Genomic DNA, 24,670 nt, shown 5'->3' on the forward strand with positions numbered 1-24,670 from the left:
ATAAGGCATTGCGGCACTTAAAAATTGATGAATTCCTTCAAACACCAGCATCCTGTGACTGCTCAACATCTCCCTTCAAATATACTCCAGTTGGCCATGTCATCACTGGTGATCTGAACTTGGTTGAACATCACCACCTTCGTAAGATATTATCTTGTGGACCCAAGTTCAGAGAACCTCGCAGGATCAACTGGAACCATAATTTTAAGATCATTATGGACTCAGTTGAAGATTATGCCAGGAAATGGGCTAAAAGGGAGGATGTAGAGTTGGACACACTGTCAGAATGGGTCAAATCTGTGAGGAAAATAGTGCGTGGCCGCATTGGTCGACTAAGATCACATGTTTGCAGAAGACCCTATTCTGTATTTAAAGATCCTGATGCTGTTAAGTGTTTGAATGATATCCATGACAAATATGTTGTCGTCCCTGCTGATAAAGCTGCCAATAACATTGTATTTGTCTGTAAGAAGTATTATTTTGAATGTCTTATAGACGAACTTGGTGTAACTAAGACCTCAACCAACTCCACTTACAGACAATCAATGTTCAACAAATGTGAAATTTTGGCAAACCATAAGTCATTCATGGATAATTTTAATATTACAACAAAGGATGACCATAATAAGTTGCCTAGCTTATACTGGATACCAAAGCTCCACAAAACACCTTACAAAGCTAGGTTTATCGCAGGATCTTCAAAATGTTCAACAACAGAGTTATCGAAGATACTGACTTCTGTTCTTTGTACTGTTAAACGGGGACTTCAATCATACTGTGATGTTGTCTTTTCTCGGAGTGGTATAAATCAAATGTGGATATTAAAAAATTCGAAGGAACTCTTGGAAAATTTGAAATCAAGATCTGTTTCAAAAATAACATCTATTAAAACTTTCGATTTTTCCACATTGTATACCACAATACCACATGATAAATTGAAAAGAACGCTTGAAAAACATCATCAACCAAGCATTTTTCTACAAAAACGGTTCACGCCGTTACAAATATGTGGTATTAGGGTATAATTCTACTTATTGTGTTAACCCCTTGACTACCAAGGCTAATGTATTCCTATATACCAGGCCCCTTATGTAAATATTGATAAAATCTTGGGTGTGGTCATTGCATGAACACTGCTTAGTGTAAAAATTAAGTAAGTACCAATAAACCATATATTTTCTGAATCAGCATGAAATTTTCCACCTTTTCATACATAAGTTTTGTATTTCCAGGTCACGTGACTGATCACATGACACATCGTGTGACCAGAGTTGGCAAAGAATATGAATATTTGAAGCATCAGGACGTGTTTTGAATCCATAAAATGACGCAAATTTGAATACAGTTGCAATTTTCATGGCATTGTCTTTACATATATATAATAATAACTACCCTTTACTTTATTTATAGATGTACGAATTTAAGATTTTTCTCACAAAAGGCAGAGTAAATGAACCACAAACATCAGCATTTGACATGATTCTGTATTTGAAAATCAACACATTTTATATTTGTAAACACCTGCTTTATGTCTTCCTTGCAGAAACATGCATCTAAAATGGTTATGATTTATCAAAAAATATTTCACAATATTTAAAAATACATTTTAGGGAACAACATATCACATGACCTAACACATGACCAGTCATGTGACCAGTCATATTGATAATATGGCTGCTATAAAATTTCACTGGCTTATAGTAAAAAATTGTATTTCCTCTAGTTTCATTCACGAATATTGCTGTTAATAGAACATTTTTACATATAAATCATTTGTTTTCAATAAATAAACATTTCATTTCATTAAAAAAAACAAACATAAACATCTTCGCGATCGTCCGTACTTCTGAAAACTGTAAACAATCAGCACGACGCTTCTGTGATCAGCCTGACCTTTCAGGGTCGAGGTCATGGGTCACGACATTTGCTTCCAGATTTTGGCCATACTCGGACGTATGGGGTTGCAATCACATTCAGGCCAGATCGGAATACATCAATCTTAGTCGCTCTGCGCGTGCCGACGCCAAATTACGGGATTTTTAGCGACAAAAACGAAGCAAATACGCCTATTTAACTGTGCCGGATATTTCCGGCACTCAAGGTATATGGTAATTCAATATGGCGCCGGATATATCCGGCGCCATAGGTAGTCAAGGGGTTTAAAAATACAACTAACGCTAAAGTGTTTTATACCGAGAAAGACATTATCAGTATGCTTGATTTCCTCATTGACAACATATTTGTTGAATTTGGAGGACACATTTTCCAACAGTGTATAGGAATTCCCATGGGCACTAACTGTGCTCCCTTACTTGCCGACTTATTTCTGTTCTCATACGAGGCAGAATTTATCCAGAACCTTATCAAGCAGAAAAAGGTCTCTGTAGCTCGTACTTTCAACCTAACATTTAGATACATAGACGATGTTATTTCATTGAATAACTCTGAATTCAGTAAATATCTCTCTATGATTTATCCTCCAGAATTGGAGATTAAAGAAACTACAGAAACGGCCTCTTCTGCTTCATATCTGGACATTTTACTTGAATTTGACTCCAATGGTCACCTTTCTACTAGGCTATATGACAAGAGAGATGATTTCAACTTTAGTATAATTAATTTTCCACACCTCATCAGTAATATTCCACTTTCACCTGCTTATGGGGTATACATTTCCCAGCTTATACGATATGCAAGAGCATGCAGTTCATATGGTGATTTTGTAGAGAGACATGGCCATCTCTCTTTCAAACTGTTAAATCAAGGTTACACCAGAGCAAGACTTGTCTCTACATTCAAACGCTTTTTTGGCAGGTATCGCAAGCTGGTAGATAAATACAATATCTCTCTTCGACAAATGATCACTGATGGCATCGGTGACATTGGGCCTTAGTTAGTGACCACTACCTATCTGACTTACAGATTGATATATGGCGGGTGCCACATGTGGGGCAGGATGCGCTTACTATTTTCGAAACACCTGACATCACTTCTTGGTCTTTTGGCCAGAGGTCCATATATCTTTCTTTCATGAATTTGACTTTGTTTATGTACCGTCTATTTACTGTCTGTTCTGTGCTGTTTTGTGTCTACGTTTTCAACTATTGTCTTACAAATTTTGACCTAGTGTTATTGGATTATGGATTGGTATGATTGCGATTATTTGTAACGATCTGCCGTATTATATGGTTGATGTTATGAGTTCCATATATACTGAAACGTTAACAATTTACACAATTATATCATCATGTTTTGTAATTACACATAGTAAGTGTCATTCAGGCTAATCATTACTTCATGAACTTTTCACACAATGCGCAATGTAAATCTCGCTTTGATAACCTTCATGAGGGCAGATAGATTATCAACTGTAAGAATTGTTCAAACGCATTGGCTAAGAATTCCTTAATTTGGTTGTTTTGTTTTTTAAAATTGATTTCACACTTTAGAGAGTCAAGCAACTTAACCTCTATATATATGGTCATTCTTACAATACGCAGTTTTAAGAGAAAATGATCTATTAGTACACGCCTCAAAACTGACGGCTTTAGATTCCTGCTTAAACGTCCCTACAAGCAACTCTACTAAATTATTTTCTTTCAAACTTAAGAATGAAAATCCGGGATGCTGTGCATATATTAAGTACTAGAGAAACGAATTCTCTCTCCCTGTGGCGTATTCTAACTTTAATTAATTATTTTGTCAATTCAGAGACCCCATCGGAAACTACAACACAATTTACCACTACATTGGGCGGCTCAACACAGAGTGTAACTACAAAGGAAAGTTTAACAAGTTCTGAAGTGACATCAACTATGGTGCCCGTAACAACAAAAGAAGACATCTCAACGACGGGAAGAAGCACTACTTTAAGACAAGAAACAACTTCTGCTACCACTGACACTCGATCGACAGCTGGCAAGTTATTCATGTCGTGTGCGCGCGTATGTATGTATGTATGTATGTATGTATGTATGTATGTATGTATGTATGTATGTATGTATGTATGTATGTATGTATGTATGTATGTATGTATGTATGTATGTATGTATGTATGTATGTATGTATTTATGTATTTATGTATGTATGTATGTATGTATGTATGTATGTATGTATGTATGTATGTATGTATGTATGTATGAAAATCATTTGCTTATTTCGGGCAAATATAGCCATTTCCACGCTCATTAGTCCCCTGACTATGAAAAAAGAATCGATATACCTCTCGAAGGAATTTTCCCATGCTTAGCTGGAATCTGGCCCTCGCTTCATTCGGTGATTATTTCCCGCCAAATATGCTAATTTCCATCAATAAGGTTTTGTATCCGCAACAAAGTACCCTCACTTGCCGCATAACCTGTAAATAAGTCACTCCCAGTAAACGAACATAGTACATTGATATTTAAGTTTCATTTGAAAATTAAAGTGCATGTGCATGAACACGGTTTCCGTCATAATTGACGTTTATGGGCAGAAGTTGTAAACAAACATATAAACAGTTTTACAAAACTGGTGAGGACCTTGTGTAATATCCTGCAAGATTAACAAATTACAAAAAAGCGAATATTACTGAGTAAATTACACATCAAATAATACTCTCCGCGATGAGTTTGAGTTCTTTTTCTCGACCAAAGAAATAGAAATATGACGTTTTTTTACAGCTACTATTTATTAAGACATCTGTAATTTAAAATTAGTCATTGTTTTGCTCAGGTGAATGCCAAGTAGACCTTCTGGGATGTGAACACAACTGCATCAAAGTATTGGGCTCCTACCAATGTACATGTCAGCCCGGTTATGAACTTGCAGACGACAAGAGAAGATGTTTCGGTAGGTTCGTTTATAATATTGGCAAATTTTTCATTGAAGCACATCTTCCGATCGACTTTTATCAATGAAGTTCGATAAGGAGAACTTAGATCCCACGAGATTTAAACATTGTCCGTTTGGTAATATTCATGAATTAACGGCAAGGTTACCACCACAAATATAAAATATGCAAATTGAGGAACCGATTTAAACTGGACAACAGCTGTATACATGATTGTACACTATGTACTATTTATAGTAGTAAATCAACCAATATGAAATTCTAAGCCACCAAACAACCGCAAAACTGACCAGCGGGAAGGAGCTCTTTCAAATTCCTTAGACACACGCTTAACCAAACTTGGGGGCCAAAGTGCAGCACTGGGCAGCTAGTACATATAGGTATGCAGCCCTGTTATTTTGCTGACATCAGGCTGTATCAGCAACCTTATAAGATATCGCTCCCTCATTAAAGCTGCACATGCATGTACATTAACTGTAGGCCACTGCACTTCCTGATAGATGTTTTATAGCTACCTTTTGCAGACTGTAGTTGATCTTTGATACCGACTGTCTCGAATCAGCACCTATAAGGCTTATATACATAGGCAAAAATTAAACGTCAAACCAGTAGCTTCTTGTATTGATAATTGTGTCCCATGGTTTATTCTTAAGACGTCAATGAGTGTGCATCCAGTACCCACAACTGCAGCATAAGCATTGACAAGACTGTGTGTAACAACACAAACGGCGGATTTACATGCGAATGTGTGAGAGGCACGGAGAAATCAAACGAGGGAACTTGTGAATTCGTACCGGTAAATCAAGACGAAAGGTGTCAACAAACAGGTTTGTTATCTGATCGTGTTCCTCCACACATTGATAAAAATTGTATCTGTTAATAGTCATCGATTATGCTTGTCTCTTTTTGAGATTCTGCGATGTAGCAAGTGGCTTGAGAAGACAAATGTCAAGTAATCCCTGAAATCTCTGAAGAAACAATAGGTTAGACTGTTACTTCGAATGGACTACGGTATAAACAAAACACGGGCACAAACGCCCGGAGCAATACGTTTATTTCAATGCACGTATGTGCACACAGTTAGGTTTTACCGTCATGACTGGATTTTTTGTGTCCGTAGAACGTCGCGCATCCATTTATTTATTTATTTATTTATTTATTTATTTATTTATTTATTTATTTATTTATTTATTAAACTTCATCACTGGTATACAAAGACAAAGAATACACAATGACAAACAACGAACTCACCAGGAGTGACACTCAACATTAGAATAAAGTGGCCGCCAGTGAAAGGTTGACACAAACAGGTGACGAGCACCTCTATAACTGCCCCACCACACATTAAAAATTGAAAAATAAAAAACAACATGGCACATAACATAATGCACAAAAAAATAATTTAACATACAGTAAAAAAACAAAGTCGGCAGCTGTGGAACAATAAATAGACCGGAAATAATTAAATTGGACGACAATAATGACAGCGACATGCTGAAACCCATGTACAAGTATCAGTACAATTGAAAATATTTACAAATTTCTGCTGATAAAATAAAGTTACTCTTGATTTAAAAAGAGAGACACTCCTCAACATTCTAATATCTGAGTGTAAATGATTTCATAGTGGTACAACTCTATTAAAGTAAAAACGTGTAAATGATTCTGTGTAATTAAATTTAATCTTGGAGCAGAAGCATTTGATACTGGGTGTAAAACAAGCAGATTTACATATACTGACGACGTACCGGCTAAATTAAAATTCACTTTTTATACGCTTCATTGCAGAAACATTGCGAAGTTACCCAACTGCGCAAGAGTGAATCATACATTTCGCTGTATATTTCGCGATCATACAAAAACTATCAGACGAAACATTCCAAATTCAGAACGTGACACCTTCTCAAATAGTTTATCGTTCATACTCAAGTAAGATACAGTACGTCATTTCCAAATGCCCTCCATCATCACCTAGAAAAAGTTATTTCACTTAATTTCCTCCTTTGTGGTTTTAATTTTTCATTTCTTTCTATGTGTCAACTTCCGTAGATTATCGAATATCGATATAAATATCAGGTAAATACATGTTTGTGCATGGTCTCTATGCAGGTAAAATCACATGTCCGCCGTTAGATGAGAGCGGAAATGTTACTGATGACTCTCCGTTATGGCCAAGGACGAATGCTGATTGTTCTACGGATCTAATTGACTGTGAGAAAAACCTAGTCGGTAATGCTTTCATTCCTAATTTTCTTTCGATTGCATTTTCATTTTCGATAGACTTCTCGTCTCTGTTACTACGATCTTCCTGCTTTTTACCCCTCAGTTTCTCACAATTGAATAATGAACATACTAGGTTCAACTCACTCATGTCCTCTACATTGAAGGGTAAGATATACTTGGAAAGTGAACTGCAAAATCGATTAAGCCTTTTGGGTCTGAACGTCGATCATAAGGATAGTGGACTGCCAGATAGTGAGGCCAAAAAGGGTTAAACTTCCAAAGCATGAACAGTTACATTTTCAATTTATCAACACATCGCAGTGCAGAGGAAGGCTCGAAGGATGTTTGTAAAATGTGCACATACTGACTTTCTTTGGCACTTGCAGTTACCATTCAAAAATAACGCGAAGTGTTTTTTTTTTCAAAATCTAACTAGATGTGGTGTCGCTATAGTGTTATGAATTCAAATACATGTGTTAAACGTTTCTTTTCGATAGCATCTATAATTACTGTATTTACCAAAACAGGAAAACGAAGACGGTTGTGCGGCGCTGATGGTACATGGGGTCCCATCGATGACACTTTTTGCGTTTCTAAAAATATTACCAATGTCCTCGACGAGGTAAGAAATTAAGACTTTCGAAAACTACAATTTCAACGGACAGCCAATAGTCATCCGCGTAGCTGCTTTGACTGTTCATAGGGCAATGCACTCTGTCACGTGTATATGATTATTGTCTTTTCGGACATAACAGATTGCTAACATCCCAAATTAAGGAAGTTAAACTTTTTAGAAAATTTCCGGTCTACATTTGTGCAATCCCACTATTGTTCAGTTAAGAAAGAAGGGATATCCTAAGGTAGGGGACCTCCAATGGATAAGATGGTATTGGCCGATTCCATTGGCAATCAGAGCTTCAGAAATGCATCCTCGCAACGTTGTTATTTCTTAAAACTTTCACAGAAAGACTTGTTACCGTGCTATATTTCAAGATGTTCCCTATTGATTAAAATATTCTCTCTATATAGTCGATATTAATTATAAATAATTCAACTTTTGTAGATAAGGAATATCTCGGGCCTGAACAGTCTGAGAAAGACGATGTACCATTTGAGTCAGGTGATATCTCCAGGAAAGACAGCCAGCACTGGCGACCTGGTCGTTGCTACCGAAACATTTGGTCGATTAATCGATTTCGAATTTTTAAACAGTGCGAGCGAAAGAGTCGAAGATAAACGACGGTTTATTGAGGTCAGTATGCTGCGTAAGAGTCATAGTCTTTTTATTGACAAGAATATCACAGGTTTGAGCATATAGAGCATATATTTGCAAACTCGATTATTGTCGCTGTAATATATAGATTGCTCAAAGCATAGAAACAAGAGAGATACGCTTTCATATCGAAAAGAACAAGGCATTTATACCACTTTGGTATGCAACAATAATCACAAAACACATTTCTAAAATTCCCGTAGGCAACAATCTATACAGCAAGTACATTACTCGACCCTGAGAACGCTCATCTTTGGCAAACAATGGTGAAGGTAAGTTGTCTTCTGTTATTCTATCGATTGTCATTAATTACTCCTAATCTATGTGACATTGACTTGAATGTATCCTTTTCGTTTTTGCTTTCCTGTAGAAGGAAATAAATGTACTGCCGACACAACTGCTTTAGTCCTAGCCAGCAGACTGTTTACATGTGCACTAAGAAGACATTATAGATAATTAGTAATCAGTTTCTGACGACTTACGTACACCGCACAACTACGGTGCTTTTTCTGTCCTGTACCTTACCCCCTCATTTTTAATGTACACGTCTCAAAGAGCATCTTAGTTCTAACAATACCTTGAATACACATCTGTTTAATTACAGTTCCGGGGACCGATCGGAGCGGCGGATATGGTAATCTTGCATTTTGACCGTTTCGCGGGTAAGGTCGGCGACTTTATGATATCTGATGACGTCACCAATATTGCATTGATACAGTCACCCAACATTGGTAAGTTTACGACGAGATGAACCGCTGTTTTGTTTCGGTATCGCGTCAGTACATGTGTAGTATTAGGTATTGCTCAATTATGGAAGGGCGTAAGTTAAGCGTTCATTAACGTAAACCAGAAAGTTACTTGAATCTTAAACTGACCCATCTATTCATCATATTATTTTCTACGACTACTTAACAACAAATAAAGGACAAAACGGTTGGTTCTCTCCGTCGTTGGTTTCACTCCGTCGCTCATAAACATTAAGTTCAAGTAAAAGCCTTTTGTCAGATTTGAACTTTTAAATCAGAAAATACGATATATACATGGACACAGACATGGACCAGAGCGAATTGCATTCGAATCGACTACACACAGAGCCGTCAGCGGTATAAATAACAGGAGGCGCGCGTCTTCCATGGGCCATATTACACTGGTTCATCTAAAAATTGAAAATTAATGCCTATTTTGTTGACAGATTTTGAGGCTACCACCTTCAATTCATCGTGGTACGGAAGTTACAGGTTTCCAGCTCTATACTGGAACGACTCGAAGGCTTACCAGAATGCAACATTTGAAACGGTCGACCGCGGAATCGACAGTTTTATATTCATTCCATCGGGGACTATGGCACTGGCAGTAAACAATGGTACATAAAAATGAAATGATTACATTCAACTTATAAATCCCAGTTACTAATACGAATGGCTTCGTTGTACTATTTTTTTTTGTCCCTGTAATATTGAAGATTTCAGGCATTACTACTTTCTACTTAAGTAGCCGTAATTGCTTAAATCTCTGGGTCACTTGACTGCTTTTTCTCATAGATTTCTCATTACCAGAGAATAAGCCTGATGAGAGTGTGTTTTTTTACAGTGTGGTATGTATGTATGTATGTATGTATGTATGTATGTATGTATGTATGTATGTATGTATGTATGTATGTATGTATGTATGTATGTATGTATGTATGTATGTATGTGTGTGTGTGTGTGTGTGTGTGTGTGTGTTGTGTGTGTGTGTGTGTATGTATGTATGTGTGTGTGTGTGTGTGTGTGTGTGTGTGTGTATGTGTGTGTGTGTGTGTGTGTGTATGTATGTATGTATGTATGTATGTAGGTAGGTAGGTAGGTAGGTAGGTAGGTAGGTAGGTAGGTAGGTAGGTAGGTATGTATGTATGTATGTATGTATGTATGTATGTATGTATGTATGTATGTATGTATGTATGTATGTATGTATGTATGTATGTATGTATGTATCTATGAATGTATCTATGTATGTATCTATGGATGGCTGGATGGATGGATATGTGTTTAGTTTACATTCATCTTTAGCTTTTTTTATCACTACAGCGCCAGAGAAAAAACTCGTGATTGTCAGTGCACTATATCGTAGTCTCAATGGGGTTGTGTCAGCATCAAAGAGATCAGACACGCAGTAAGTCAAACTTTGCCTTCTACATTAGTATATCAAAGATTTTTGTTTGAAGTTTTACTCTAGACTTTTCTTAAAGATTAAATGAAAGTTGTTTGCGTTTATTCTAAACGCAAAGTGTATTTGCCAGTAACACTTTTCATAGGACGCTCATGAAACCTTGTTATCGTACAGATACGATTCATTTGTCAGTTTCGTCACCGTTTGTCAAGTTTCCTCTGAAAAATATGCGCTCCCCGCCCGCTCACATGATACTGCGCAAACTGCATATACTCGACGTTGAGTACAGAACTCAGTGAATTGGAAAGCATGTAAAGGTTGCAACGTTCCACACCAGAAGACGTCTTTCAAGTTACATCTGCCAGTTTCTCTTGAAGCGATGTAACCCCTGCAGTCGTCTGTTTCGACAGTTCTTATATGATATAGAAGGATTACAGCAACGGAAAAAATTGAATGCCTATTTTACTAGCTAAATTATACAGATTTAACATTTCGCTTATTCATATAGTAACACCGCAGCAGACTTGAGCCAGATTGTGTTACTCAGCGTTCATGTATTATAGTAGTTCGTGAAATCAATAAGGTTACGTTTGCAGATTCTTCTGAATGTTTCTGCACAATTACCAACAGGGAAACGCGGGAATGGGTGACATCGATAACAGCACGGAGAGATGATGTGGAAGTGAATTCAGATGTCTTTTCGGTGATTCTACACCCAAACAATCTGCCCGATAGACTATCAGAGCCAATCATCATGAAATACTATCATAAACAGGTGAAGAGACGTTTAACGAGAAATTTGCAACACCCAGCACATCCGACATATATTTCACGCACTCAGGTTACCCATATGTGTTATGTACTGCGATCTGAAAGTGTGTCGTTGTTGTTTTGTACAATTTCCTAATTATTCTGTATTTACGTTTGTTCTTATTCAGTCATTTGATACATATTTTACAACAGATAGCCAGACCAAAATTGCTTGAACATCACATTCTTTATCGCTTTGACAAATAGCATGAATAGAGTAGTAAAGTAAACGTGGTCAACTGGGATTAATAAGAAATTTACACCCATTTTATTCATTTATCTACATGAAGCGAAGGAAAAATTAACCATCCATGTAACTAAAGTGTGACCCTGACCTATATACGAACTCACACGCAACAGCTGGCGCAGCAGTGCATTGTCCTGAACTAAGCGGGCCTGCTGAGCATGTTTATACACGTTCCGAAGGTGTACGGGGTGTGAGTCATCACCATCAAACTAGCCTATATAAAGGACCCCCGTTTTCAGTCCGGCCGGCCGGTCGCGGAGTCTAGCTGATGTTGAACACGAAGTTCCTATCGGTGCGAACTTGTTCACCCGATAGATAAAATTTTAGTAATTTCCTCTGAACTTAAAATATGTCGGAAGACCATTACTTCAAACAAAATGAGTCGTTTCAGATGAATGGTACTGATATCTAAAGTGTTCACTCTTTATCTCTACGTACAAATGTAGTTCCTAAGTCGTTCTCTATTCTATTCCACCAACAAAACATTCAATACTCATTTCCCCCCCCGATCTTTATCAATACTTATGATAATATCACAAGTTGTTCTGTTATCTGTTTTCATAGCATAATATCCAACCAAATCGTCAAATTCATCTCCAGTAGCTAACTTTACACATCTAATGAGAACTGTACCATGTTGAAGTATTTTCATATTATCAGTCATCTGTTGATTTACTGTCTGTAAAGTTAATTCAGCTGCCTCATCACCAACACTTTTAAGACCCAGTTTCTTTAAAGTTGTGTCCCAAAATAATCTAACTGGAACTCCGCTAGCTGTATACGAGCAATAATTCTCCCCCTCGTTTATCCACCTTCTTAATGTATTATCTGCCTTCATTATTGTATTAAGAGGACTAATTTTAAGATGAATTGGTATACCAAGAAGTGCAATGTATGGATTTGTAGGAGTAAGCCAACTACGAAAATCTAACAATTTATATTTGTTTACATTGCTATCAAAATAAATCACATTCGGAGTTCCTGGTGGTTCAGCAACACCTCCTGCAATTTCACTATCCAATATATCTAAGATGTTACGCGGCACATTATAAGGCATGAATTTCTGACTAGCCGAATCCCATGTCAGAGCAAAAGGAGTAGAATCATTCGAAGCCTTTGTGGCGTCAATTACAGTTTCATCAATGTCTTTAAGTTCGGAAAATTCTACAGCATGCTCGTGGGATTGCACCGCGGCATTGGCTAAAACGAAATATTTTTCGCGGTCTTTATAACGAAGGACGTAATCCTTATTATGATTAGCAGCCATCTTAGTATTATTGTTAACTTTAACATCACTCAGATCTTCAAGCTCAAGATTTTGCATACGAATTGTACCTAGACCGAAGCCACTTGGATCAGACATACTCCGTAGGGACCTATATACAGTGAAAATTAAAAATAATGCCTTGTAATATACAATACACAGTCATGGCTTCAGCAATAGGAATGACAGTTCTCGGTGCTGTATTAAATGCAACGGCATTCACAGGAGGAAATATTATCGGACAAAAGCTTTCTGGGAATGGTGAGGCTCTTATTGAAGAGAAAGTTCGACATGATAAAGCATTAGAAAATTTGAACATGATCGCAACGTCTGGTCAGAAAAAAGATTACTACAGGCTGACTGGGAAAGAGAAAATCAAGCAAAGGATGCGCATGCTGCGGCAGAATTAAGAGATACAGATGCAGAAATCCTGGAAGAAGCAGAAGCGGTGCAAAGCAACTCTACGTCAAGTCCAGTTCAATTCTCAGATTATTATCAACCAGCCCTGAGCAAAAGAAATATGAGATGATCTATATTGCTGGAGGATTAGTCGTGGGATGGTTTATGTTACACCGGTAGGGGGCTCCTTCGGAACGCTTCAGAACGACTACAGCAATTCAATACAAAAGCTAATTGGCCAGTTATTGAAATCGATCATGTTCCCATCCTGATCCGTTATCCAGATACGAATTGAATTCATGTAATCTCCCCCTTTCTCAATGGCATAGAAATTGCTCCGTTTTTAAAATCGTAAGTAACCTTTTCACTTATTTCTCTCGTATCCCGGATGGGAAGTATTTGTAAACAGTTCGATACTTTCCCCTGTATGTATCCTCCGGAGGCACCCGAACCAAATGAAACATAATTTCCAGTAACATCGACTACATCTGAATGAACTATATATTTAGTGACTGTTAAGAAATCCACTTTCTTCGGACTCATAGTACTTTTTATAACTGGGTTGTTCTCAGGTTTATCTGAAAAGCCGACGACGTTGGCGAAGCTACCTGTGGCATTGAAATAAACTTTAACATCTTTAGCCAAAGTTAGATAAACATGGTTTGTCGGCAGATGTTTTTCAAAATTAATTTTTTGCTTCAACCCGATTGCTTTGTTTAACGTATCGATATTGTAGTTACCTGGACGTATTGATTTAGTCTTCTTCGGTTGGTCACCTTCTTGATATTTTATTACATTATTCGTCGATGTTATGTTATGCCATGAATTATATAGTCCGCACTCTAGCAGTCTTATCTTCGTAAACTGTGTCGTGTCAATACAAGGGTAAAAATTAACAGTAACAGGTTCACCTGTTTTGCTTTCAATCCAAATGATCATCGTTGTACGTTGTATGTATATATTACTAAGTATAAATGTTCGATGAATAATATTCCGAAGGTGCCCATTACGAAGTATAAGGTTCTGCAGGAATAATATTTTCTGTTCAAGGAGATCTTTGGTTGCTACCGCGGCAGCAGTCGCACCGCCTAATTTTGCCAATCGAGTCAAATTTGGACGACTTGGATCGCCAACCTCTATTTTCAGAAATTTGCTGGAGATCATAAGATATCCCATCGCAAGTCCTGCGATTACAATACCATCGTACATTGTGTTTACAACTGTTTTAATATCCATGATTGCTGACTAGTATATAAAATAAAAAAATAAAAATAAAAAATATGGGGAGTTAATCCATCTCATACAATGTAGAGGAGCTGGGTCCCCCTCCCCCTCTCCCTCCCCCTCCCCTGTCGGAACTGTTCCGGAGGGAGCCGCTACGTGCTCTGTTTTTTTGCTTTCTGGGGAGGCCGAACGGGACAGGGGGTATGTCGAGCACGCCCCCAATATAGCCCTAATGCAGTCAATGAAACTCCCACAATTCCTAAAACAAGATAACATTTATTATACCAGCGTGAATATTTATCACACTGTTCTTTCATTGTAGGCGGTAGGCTTATACAGTTTGTCGCTACCGCATCGCTCCCCTCCCCCCCCTCCCTCTCCATTGCTTTTAGTTTCTTCTCCTGTTTTGCCTGTTCCATTCCGCTAATTTCTTGCCCGCAGCAACTCTCCCTGGATGCTTCGGCGGTAACGTCACTTTCTCTATGTTGCGCTGTGCCGGAGTCGGCGGAGCCGTTTGCGGTGTGGGCTCCGTCGGCGGGGCTTCTGACGGAGTCCCTGGCGGAGCCGTTTGCTGAGTCGGCGAAGTTGAATCCATTTATTTCAGGTACTATATTAAACCCGATTTTTTTAAATTTAAATGTTTACCCGTAATTAAACCGGTGGAAATTAGAGCAATCAGGGGCCCCACGTGTACGCTATCCGTCCTGATAATCGTTTTATTTCACTGTTTAGAATAAAATCCTTTTTAAGATCAGTGGCATAGTTATCTCGATCATCGATTGGAACTACCTGACTAATTGCGCGGGCTCCTAGATCTATGAAACTTTGAGTGATGGTATCACTTATAAGAGAACTGTATTTCGCTTCGTACATTTTGAAGGCTTTAACCACCGTTTCATCTTTCCATTTTTCTACGTCAGCAACTGTAATCTCCTTACCAAAAAATAACTTGCTTTGACCACTTGCGATGACACAGAGTATTTTTTCACGTTTTGTCTCTATTATGGATTGATTATTGTCCGAAGGCGCCGAAGCCCCTTCGGAACCGTTCCGGTAGGGCGCTGCCATATTTGCCGCTGCCGATGACTTTATTAAATTCTCCATTGTTTGCAGTATGTTATCTATTCTTAGTAAAAAATAAAAAATTCGTTTAAACCTGAATCCGAAATAAAGTATTAACATAGTCTGGAATGTTAGTACCCCTAACGTTCCGACAGGGATTCCGGGAAAATTCTCCTCCATTTAAATCTATATGTATATAGAAACACGAATAATGAGTACAGACCTATTCCCAGTTGCTTTTCAATTGAATAAGACGAGCGTACCGACAGTACAGCATGCTGATACCCCCCCTTCCAAACCGGACGGGGGAATAAAACCTATTCTCATGGACTTAGAAATATATGTAACGCCGACAGATAAATTACTTTTCATCCTCGGGATGTGTTCAAAGATAACGTAATCACTCATCGATCAGCTAAAGAAAGTAATGTCTGGCTGGGCGGTCCAAAGATGAAATACTGGGACCAGCAACTGAATTTCGCTGTATGGTGCAGCACGACTGGTTGTGGTATATCATTCGCCCATCTCTTTGATAAGAAATTTCCTCCGCAAATACTATCATTCTGCCGTTTCCATGTATACTTTACAATACGTAGGATCCTTCACGAAATGGGCGTTGCACTTCCAGACGATACCCCCACCTTCAAAGCGGGCGACAATCCGTACAATCTCGTCCAATATGAACTTCTATGTACAGAATTTGGAAATATAAGCCCAACGAAGTCCGACTTTCGATATCGAAAAGGTCAAAATAAAGGTCTTGGTTATGGTTATGAATATTACACTAATCGTGGGCCTGTTCGACAGCCAAAAGCGATATACAACGGTCGGGACTTTTTCCTCTCCGCCGACAGTGGCGTTTTCTATACACATACAATTTTTGGAAAGAAAAAACATATACTGCCCGACAAAGACCGACCACACTACTATTTCTTTCGAAATGATGGATCGGAGGGACAATACAATAGTTTCATTCCTCTGACAGGAGACTCGGGACTAACAAAGGCCGGTCTCGCTCGCCTCAATGAAAGCCTTGAAGCCTACGTATATTGCATACTCGGCGCACAAGCAAATATTCGTAGTACCATAGTGGGCGATACTGGCAGTGCACAGCAAGTCCGAAAAGAATTCGGTGTTCTCCTCGAAGATGAAATTCGCAATACCGACAAAGTAATTAGTTATAGGCGATATCAAGACACAATAATGAATACTGGCGTCAAACTTGATATGGCAGTCTCACCAAATTTACTTCTCTTACCGTCTGAGATGGTCATCCTTTCGGGCCCGGCAATCTCGGGTTATAATAATGAATTGCAATACGCTACAGAATCTATGTCCTTCGGGGTGAATGGTGATATAAACACGGAAGTTCGAGAAAGTGCTGTACACGAGATGGAGGGGGGAGATCCTGTGAAGTGGCAGGACGAGTCCGGAGAGTCACCACCACCTCACAATGACACGACTCGGATTCGGTCCCCTCCCCTCCCTCCCCGGAACGGGCAGCATCTGCAGACCCTATTCACGAATATGGTAAAATTGGTTTGTTATCTTTAGCAATATTCATTACTATTGTAGGTACTGGAATAAAGTCACTAACTATATAGATCCAGAGGAAATGTCAATATACGTAACCCCACCATTCAACATGATTATAACTGGACCGACATATTCTGGCAAAACAGAATTATGTTGGACCTCCTCACCGGTCCGTACTTAAGGAAATTCGAATATGTGATATTCATTTGCCCAACATTCATGAATAATAAAGCGTATAATAGAAGATTCATTTTCACCGATGATAATGTGTTTATATTTCCAGTCGGACTCGATGCAGTGGATGATACATTAACCTACGTGCATAAAGAATGGGCCGGCACGAACACTTTAATAATCCTCGACGACTGCGCCTCGTCCAAAGATATGAAGAAGCGCAGTAACGTTTTAGTCCAACTTGGTTTCAGCGCAAGGCACGACGGATTATCTGTCTGGGTTCTGACTCAACAATATACTAGTATTAGTAAACCATTCAGGGAAAACATACAGATGTTAGTACTATTTTACACACCGAACAAGATAGACAACAAAACTATTATAAAAGAATATGGAATGGAGGTGTCAGAACAGGAAGCCGTGGGCCTAATCAAGCAATTGAAAAGTAGGCCATTCAGTAAACTAGTATTTCGTTTACGGCATCCGTATAGTATGAGATTTATAGAGGGTCCGGTGACCGCCGATTTTGGTACTATATAGATGCCCTCCGTACGACATAAAATTATTCGTATAATATAGCAATTATGGAAGCCGAAGGTACTCTTAGAGAATTATATTACAACCCGAAAACTGGTTTTGGAGGTGTACAAAAATTATATGACGCAGCACGCGCCAGCGGACTCCACGTTACTAAGAAAGAGGTACAGGACTGGTTAAAAACTCAGCTAACTTATAATCTACATAAACCGGTACCTCGTACTCGTGGGGGTGCCTTCCCGGGCGGCCGGCGCGTTTTTGTAACATCGATAGACTCTCAATGGCAAGCGGATCTCGTGGAATTCCCTCCCCCATTCCTAAAAGATAATCGTAACATTCGATACATGCTAACAGTAATCGATGTACTCAGTAAATACGCATGGGCCAGACGATACAGTCAAAAACAGCTGATGATACGTTACAGGCGCTACAAGACGTGATTAAGAAATCTGGGAGAAGGCCCGACAAACTTCAGACAGATGAGGGGCGGGAATTTACGAACCGAAAAATGCAGGGGTGGTTGGAGGAGGTGGGAATTCACTGGTTTCACACCTACAGTGACAAAAAAGCTAGCGTCGTTGAACGTTTTAATCGGACGCTTAAGACGATGATGTGGAAATACTTTACATACAAACAGACACGTTCCTGGCTCCCCATTCTACCACAACTTCTCGAGAATTACAATAACACTGTTCACGGAAGTATCAAAATGAAACCCAGGGACGTAACAGAGGAGAACGATTGGCAGGCATTTTATACACTATTCGGTCCTGAGTTGGCAGCCGGGGGAGCCAACCCTGAATTCAAGCCGGGAGAACGGGTCCGAATTACAAAATACAAGACCACTTTCAAGAAAGGATATTTACCAAATTGGACAGAGGAGATTTTCGTGGTTTCAAAAGTGGTGTACGCAGCTGATTGGGAACGCCGCCAGTTTACAAAATAAAAGATCTGAATGGAGAGGAAATACTCGGCACTTTCTACTCCGATGAACTTCAGAGCGCCCTTTCGGAACGCAACGAGCTGTACAGAGTAGAACGAATTTTGAAGACGAAAAAAATTAGAGGAAAGAAATATTATCTGATAAAATGAAAAGGTTATCCAGAAAGTTTCAATAGTTGGGAGCCGGAGGAAAATGTTATTAGTACTACGTAAGTTCCTGTGCTGGTACTTGTCAAGTAATACGTAAGTTCCTGTCCATGGTACTTGTCAAGTACTACGTAAGTACTAACGTAAGTATTTACGAAAGTTATTCAATAAGTACCATGGAAAAAGTCTTAATTTCTTGAAAGCCGAAAGTGTCAGTTTACCACCCCACTTCCACCCCCCACCTGGCCAAGTATTTATCATGTACTGTCGTAAGTAATGTTCACTTACTGCATCTTTTTCGGCCGTATGTGGATGAGGTGGTACCCCCTCAGTTCCTGAACATATTAAGTTTGCAAGATCTTCAAAACGACTTCTCATGTTGCCATAGTCCGTTCTTTCGAGTCCCCCTTGTTCAGCTTTATCGATAAGTTCTGGTTGAAGTATAATGTACACAACTGACATGAGCCATAGACAAGTAACTTCAAAGTCCGGTGTTACAGAACCGTAGGGTTTCATAATGTCAAGTGCTCGTAGGTCAAACGAAGCATTATAAGCACACACAGATTCACAAGCGTTAAGAAGTTTGTGTAGGTTCTTTAGTGAGACTCGAGGTTGTTCTAGTTGTTCTTGACCAGGTGGGAAGTACGCTTTTTCAAGTTCACCTTCGGAAAAACCGTCTATTAAAAATCCCTGGCCACAGCTATCGCGTGCCGAAGGGCCGCCGCTCCATGCAATTCCAAAGTCAAAAGCTTGTGGATATTCTACTGGTCCGACTGTCTCGGTATCAATTGTTGGATTAAGTATATTCTTGAGAACGAGGGGCGTAAGAGCGTTCCGAATTACCAAACATGGAAGTCTGTAGTCGTGGCAAATTTCTAAGAAAGTCTGTTTGAACTTGTTGTGAATCTCTTCTAGTTCTTCTAAGGCGGTACCGGTGATTTCGTACGACCTGGCTCGAGTCAACACATTCCGCCTGCAATAATCCCAAGGCATATCTTTGAATATGATAATGAAACTGGGTAAATGGTCAAATGCTCTAGAAACAATCTTTTTTTCTTCCGACTCCGTGGAAACGCCCCGGATTCGAGAAAAAGTCAGATGTTGAATTATGGAAGAGTCACAAATAATGTATTGTTCTGAAGGGAAATCCTCCCCCTCCCCCTCCCTCCTCCTCCCAGCCTGACATTGTAAACTAAGCGTATGTTCTATAAACTGGTTCTGAAAATCGGCAATCGAAACGTGGCGCCCATTATAAAAGTCGGCAATGTTGCTGGAAAAACTAGTGTCAAATTCTGGTACGTGATACGGATCCAAATTTACTGCATCGTAACTCTTACCACTTCCAGTTGGTCCATTTATGAATATGTATGACATTTTAGGATACTATATCATAGAAAAAAATTTTTTAAATTATTTTTATTAAGATATATACGATAATACAATGACAATCCTTTCTATTTCAACTGCAATAAAAATACTTGAAACCGGAGAAGAGAATATTCAAATCAGTGACGGCAAACTCATATTTGGTGAATCATTGGTAGATCCTTTCATATACGTAGACAGTGAGCTAGAAGTAGTTTTCAACATCGGACCTAAATATGGTTCTAAAGATCCAGCTACATGTGATGGGGTGTGTGTCCGTTGGCAACCGAGTCTTCAAAAGTTTACTGATTTAATAATATTCCGTACCCTAGGTGAAAGTTTCGATGCGAGCACTGCTAAAAGTTATGCTGCAAGCCTGGCCGCTCACTCCAAGAATAATTCCTGCGGATTTTACAATCCATCTAAAGTGTATCAGAAGCGAGGGAGCGGGGCGCAGCCAGTGGCGTATTTTAAATTTCAGTTTAAAAGAGGGAGAGGGAGAGGGGCTCACGATTTCGCTACATGTATTGATATGGTTCAAGAAATTGACTGCGGTTTTAAAACAGTGAGTCCATTGCCAGTCCGAGAAAATCCTGCTATTGTACCTCGTAATATCCGAAAAGGTAGTAAGATAGAATTCTTAGCATTTAAACCGCGCTTAAGTAAGCGTGCTCTTTCTTTCACTGTTGAGAGATTAATATTTTGTGCTGCGCCTAATAAACCAGAAATTCAAGATGTGGAAGAACTAGTCGACTTAGAAAGATTAGGTGAGATATATAAACAAATAAATGCTGACAAAAATATTATAGTGGATTTTGATGACCTATCATAGAATAATTATTTTTTTCATTTTAAAAATTTTTAGGATAGTATATATCATAAAGATTATTATGGCCAGTCAATTACATACAGCATTCAAGGGAGCAGTTTTACAAAAAGAATTTCCTGAAGTCAAGCGAGTCAAGGATATCGGGGAGCTGGTGGATATTGAAGGTATGGTCAAAGAAAACCATTCGGAACGAAAGATGTACTCTGTTTATACCGAAATGGAAGTCAAATTATCGGATCCGAAAACTGGTAATACACAAAATCGTGCATTGTATGTTAAATTAAAAGATACATACACAAAAGATGTAAGAGGATCAGGATTGGATGTGGGGCAACAATTAATAGATCGCTACGATCGTATGCTTGATACAATTGAAAATGTTGAGGGTTCTGGTCTCGTTCTCGAGGAGATACTTAATTTTGAAGTAATTCTAGTAGAAGTTTTACTCGGGGCTGGGGCTGGCGCAGTCCAACTTCCCGGATGGTTAAAAAATAAGCATTGTGTTAGCGATCTGGTGCTACCTTCGGGCAGCGAGAACTGTTTTCAATACGCCATCGTAGCAAGTTTAAAGTTGACCGACCCCGAGTTTCGTGAAAAGAAATGTGGTCAGGTAAGGAGAAAATGGAATACGTACGCCCCATTTATGGCTGACTACTGTTGGGAGGGAATACCCACGCCCACGCCCGCCGATATGACTGTATTCAGGCGCTTCGAGCAGCAAAATCCGAGCGTCAAACTTCAAGTATTTCAGATCTACGAGAATGATCCCGATCCGTCCGGCATAAATGTGTTATATAGTAGCTGTAGCGGAGCCGAAGGCGGAGCCCGTTCCGAAGGTGATAGGAATCAAATAGCAAATATCTTACTGATAGTTGGCGAAGCCCGAAGGTGCCACTTCATACCAATTACTGCGTTAAATCGCCTTCGTAATTCTCGTACTAATCGAAAGAATGAGCGCAGAAGGAAGTGTATTTGCCTGGTTTGTAAAAGAGGTTTTAAGTCAACAGAAGAATTAGAAATACATCAGGTGTACTGTGGAACAGACGACGCCCAGCCAGTTTTTCCTAAGGAAGTGTGTCAATTCGAAGGACATCGGAAGAAGGTCCCCGCCCCCTACGTCGTCTATGCAGATACTGAGGCAATTATTGAGAAGGGGACCGGCCGGCACATTCCAATTTGTCTTTCGTATGTTATGGTGGAACGGGGGTGGGAGGATCGCGGGGACCTTCGGAACGAGGCCGGGCCGACCCACTGTTTATGGTAAAAGAACATTCACAGGTCTCTCCTGTGTTACAGAATTTCTAAAGGATATGAAAGAACGGGCCGAGTATTATTCTAAATCGTATTATTGGAAAATAATACCGATGAGGGATCCTTCTAATTACCGGCGCGACGGATGTGATCCAGTCTGTATTGCATGTGGAGAGCCGGCAGTATACCGAGTAGTGAAGGAGGAGGCGACTTTTTATTGCGAGGGTTGTCGCCCGTCGAGAACCATTCCTATCTACTTTCACAACCTCAAGGGATACGATGGTTCTTTTATTTTGAAAAAGTTACATGAAATAGATGATGGTCCCGGACAAGAGCCAAATTTAATAGCTAAGACGAGCAATGGTGGAATTATGGGTCTCTCGAAAACATTTATTTTTAGTGGCTCAATTGTTGTCGATGGGAAGAGGGAGATAAAGAGACGTTTATTTTCTATAAAGTTTATGGACAGTGCTCAGTTGATGATGGGGTCATTGGCGAAGTTGGCAAAAACTGTGCCGGAGACCCACGGTGGGACGGCGGCGCCACTTTCATACCCAGACATTCAAAGGGCGAAAGGTTTCTTCCCCTACGAATATTTAGACTCGGTTGACAGACTGGGAGAGAACCAGCTCCCGGAGAGGGGGGAATTTTATAGCGAATTGACGGAAGAGGGGATTTCTGAGTCTGATTACGAACATGCATTAAGAGTATGGGACGAAGTTGGATGTAAGACGATTCGTGATTATATGGAATTCTATTGTGAGACGGATGTTCTCCTTCTTGCTAATATATTCGAAAATTTTCGCGACACATGTTTAGAAGCATATAAGTTAGATCCGGCCCATTACATGTCAGCGCCTGGCTTGACATGGGATGCTATGTTACTTTACACGGGTAATAAATTTGGGCTCATTCAAGATGCTGAGCAGATGACTTTCGTACAACGGGGAATTCGAGGCGGCATCAGCCAGTGTAATATTCATTATTTACAGACAAATCATCCGGCCGTCGCCGGCGGAGCTGGCGGGAATTACGATCCAGAGAAGCCAGTGACCGAAATAAAATATCTCGATGCAAACAATCTCTACGGCTGGGCAATGAGTCAGGCAATGCCTACGGGCGGACTTCATTGGATGACGATGGAAGAGTGGGAGGAATGGGCCGCCGAGGGGGGAGCGGGGGGCGGAGCCAGCGGAGCGTGGGGACCTGGTTCCACCTTTCCACCAAGTTTTCTAGAAGTAGACTTAGAATACCCAGCCGAATTACATGAAGAACACAGCGATTTGCCATTAGCACCGCATCACTATGAATTTCCGAGGCAGGGCGGTCGACTGATTACAAGTGTGATGGATAGAGAGTCCTATGTCTTACACTACAAGTTGCTGGAATTCTATCTTCGGATGGGAATGAGATTGAAAAAGATTTATCGGGTGCTTGCTTTCGATGAAGGCTCCATGTCTCGCGAAATATATTGACTTTAACACTAAAATGAGGGCAAAGGGGAGGACAGATTTCGAAAAGAATTTCTATAAGCTGATGAATAATGCAATGTTCGGTAAGACATAGAAGATGTTCGAAAGTACAGAGACTTTAAATTTGTTTCGGACTGGAACCGTTCCGATAGGGGCACGGATAGTGGACGTAAAAAGATTCAGAAGTATAATCCAAAGATGAAACATATAACTTTCATAACTTCCGAAGAGGATGGCGATTCCTGCGACAGTGCCCTACTGGAACTGAAAACGGATGAGCATAGATATGTAAAACCAGTTTTCATCGGCGCGGCGGTGCTTGAACTTTCTAAGCTGCTTATGTATGATATGCATTACAATTACTTTCGGGTACGGTTCCCTGGAATACGATTAGCCTACATGGATACTGACAGTTTTGTTTACAGTGTGCCCCTCCCGGACCCGGACGTAACTTTCAATGATATAGTTCGGGAAGATGTGGAAAAGAATGGTGAGAAGTCTATATATGATACTAGTGGGATGAGTGGGCCCAACTTTCCGAAGATTAATAAAAAAGTGATAGGTAAATTTAAAGATGAGTTGAATGGTGAACCTATTCTTGATTTTGTCGGCATACGCTCGAAAGTGTATGCTTTTCGAACTCCAACTTCGGAGACGAAAAAAAATAAAGGGGTGAAAGATGTTTGTGTTAGAAAACATTTGAACTTTGAAGATTATAAAGATCTGTTTGAAACTGGGAAGGAGCCGGAGCCGGCACAGTTTGTACAGTTTGTACGGAAAAAGGCTGGAGAAATCCGTAGTGAAAAGCGTAGTAAAATCATGATGGCGCCAAATGATATCAAACGTGTGCAGTTATATAATCCAGACACGGGCGAATGGCTGGCAGAAACATGGCCGATAGGACGGGTTTAAAATTGTAAAGACTTTAATCTACTA

General features: G+C 39.6%; 1 protein-coding gene across 1 annotated transcript in view; it reads left to right on the forward strand.

Annotated features, from left to right (window-relative positions):
• The window catches only part of LOC139135444 (adhesion G protein-coupled receptor L4-like), a 53,442-nt gene that overhangs the window by 12,996 nt on the left and 15,776 nt on the right, over nucleotides 1-24,670 (forward strand). The window contains exons 4-14 of the mRNA XM_070702827.1: nucleotides 3,712-3,918; nucleotides 4,714-4,830; nucleotides 5,485-5,658; nucleotides 6,941-7,060; nucleotides 7,582-7,676; nucleotides 8,118-8,306; nucleotides 8,531-8,599; nucleotides 8,932-9,058; nucleotides 9,520-9,690; nucleotides 10,394-10,478; nucleotides 11,106-11,250. Of these exons, the coding sequence (XP_070558928.1) occupies nucleotides 3,712-3,918; nucleotides 4,714-4,830; nucleotides 5,485-5,658; nucleotides 6,941-7,060; nucleotides 7,582-7,676; nucleotides 8,118-8,306; nucleotides 8,531-8,599; nucleotides 8,932-9,058; nucleotides 9,520-9,690; nucleotides 10,394-10,478; nucleotides 11,106-11,250 (1,499 nt within the window). The remainder of the gene's footprint in view (nucleotides 1-3,711; nucleotides 3,919-4,713; nucleotides 4,831-5,484; nucleotides 5,659-6,940; nucleotides 7,061-7,581; nucleotides 7,677-8,117; nucleotides 8,307-8,530; nucleotides 8,600-8,931; nucleotides 9,059-9,519; nucleotides 9,691-10,393; nucleotides 10,479-11,105; nucleotides 11,251-24,670) is intronic.

Source organism: Ptychodera flava, chromosome 6, assembly GCF_041260155.1.
Source record: "Ptychodera flava strain L36383 chromosome 6, AS_Pfla_20210202, whole genome shotgun sequence".
Classification (NCBI taxonomy): domain Eukaryota; kingdom Metazoa; phylum Hemichordata; class Enteropneusta; family Ptychoderidae; genus Ptychodera; species Ptychodera flava.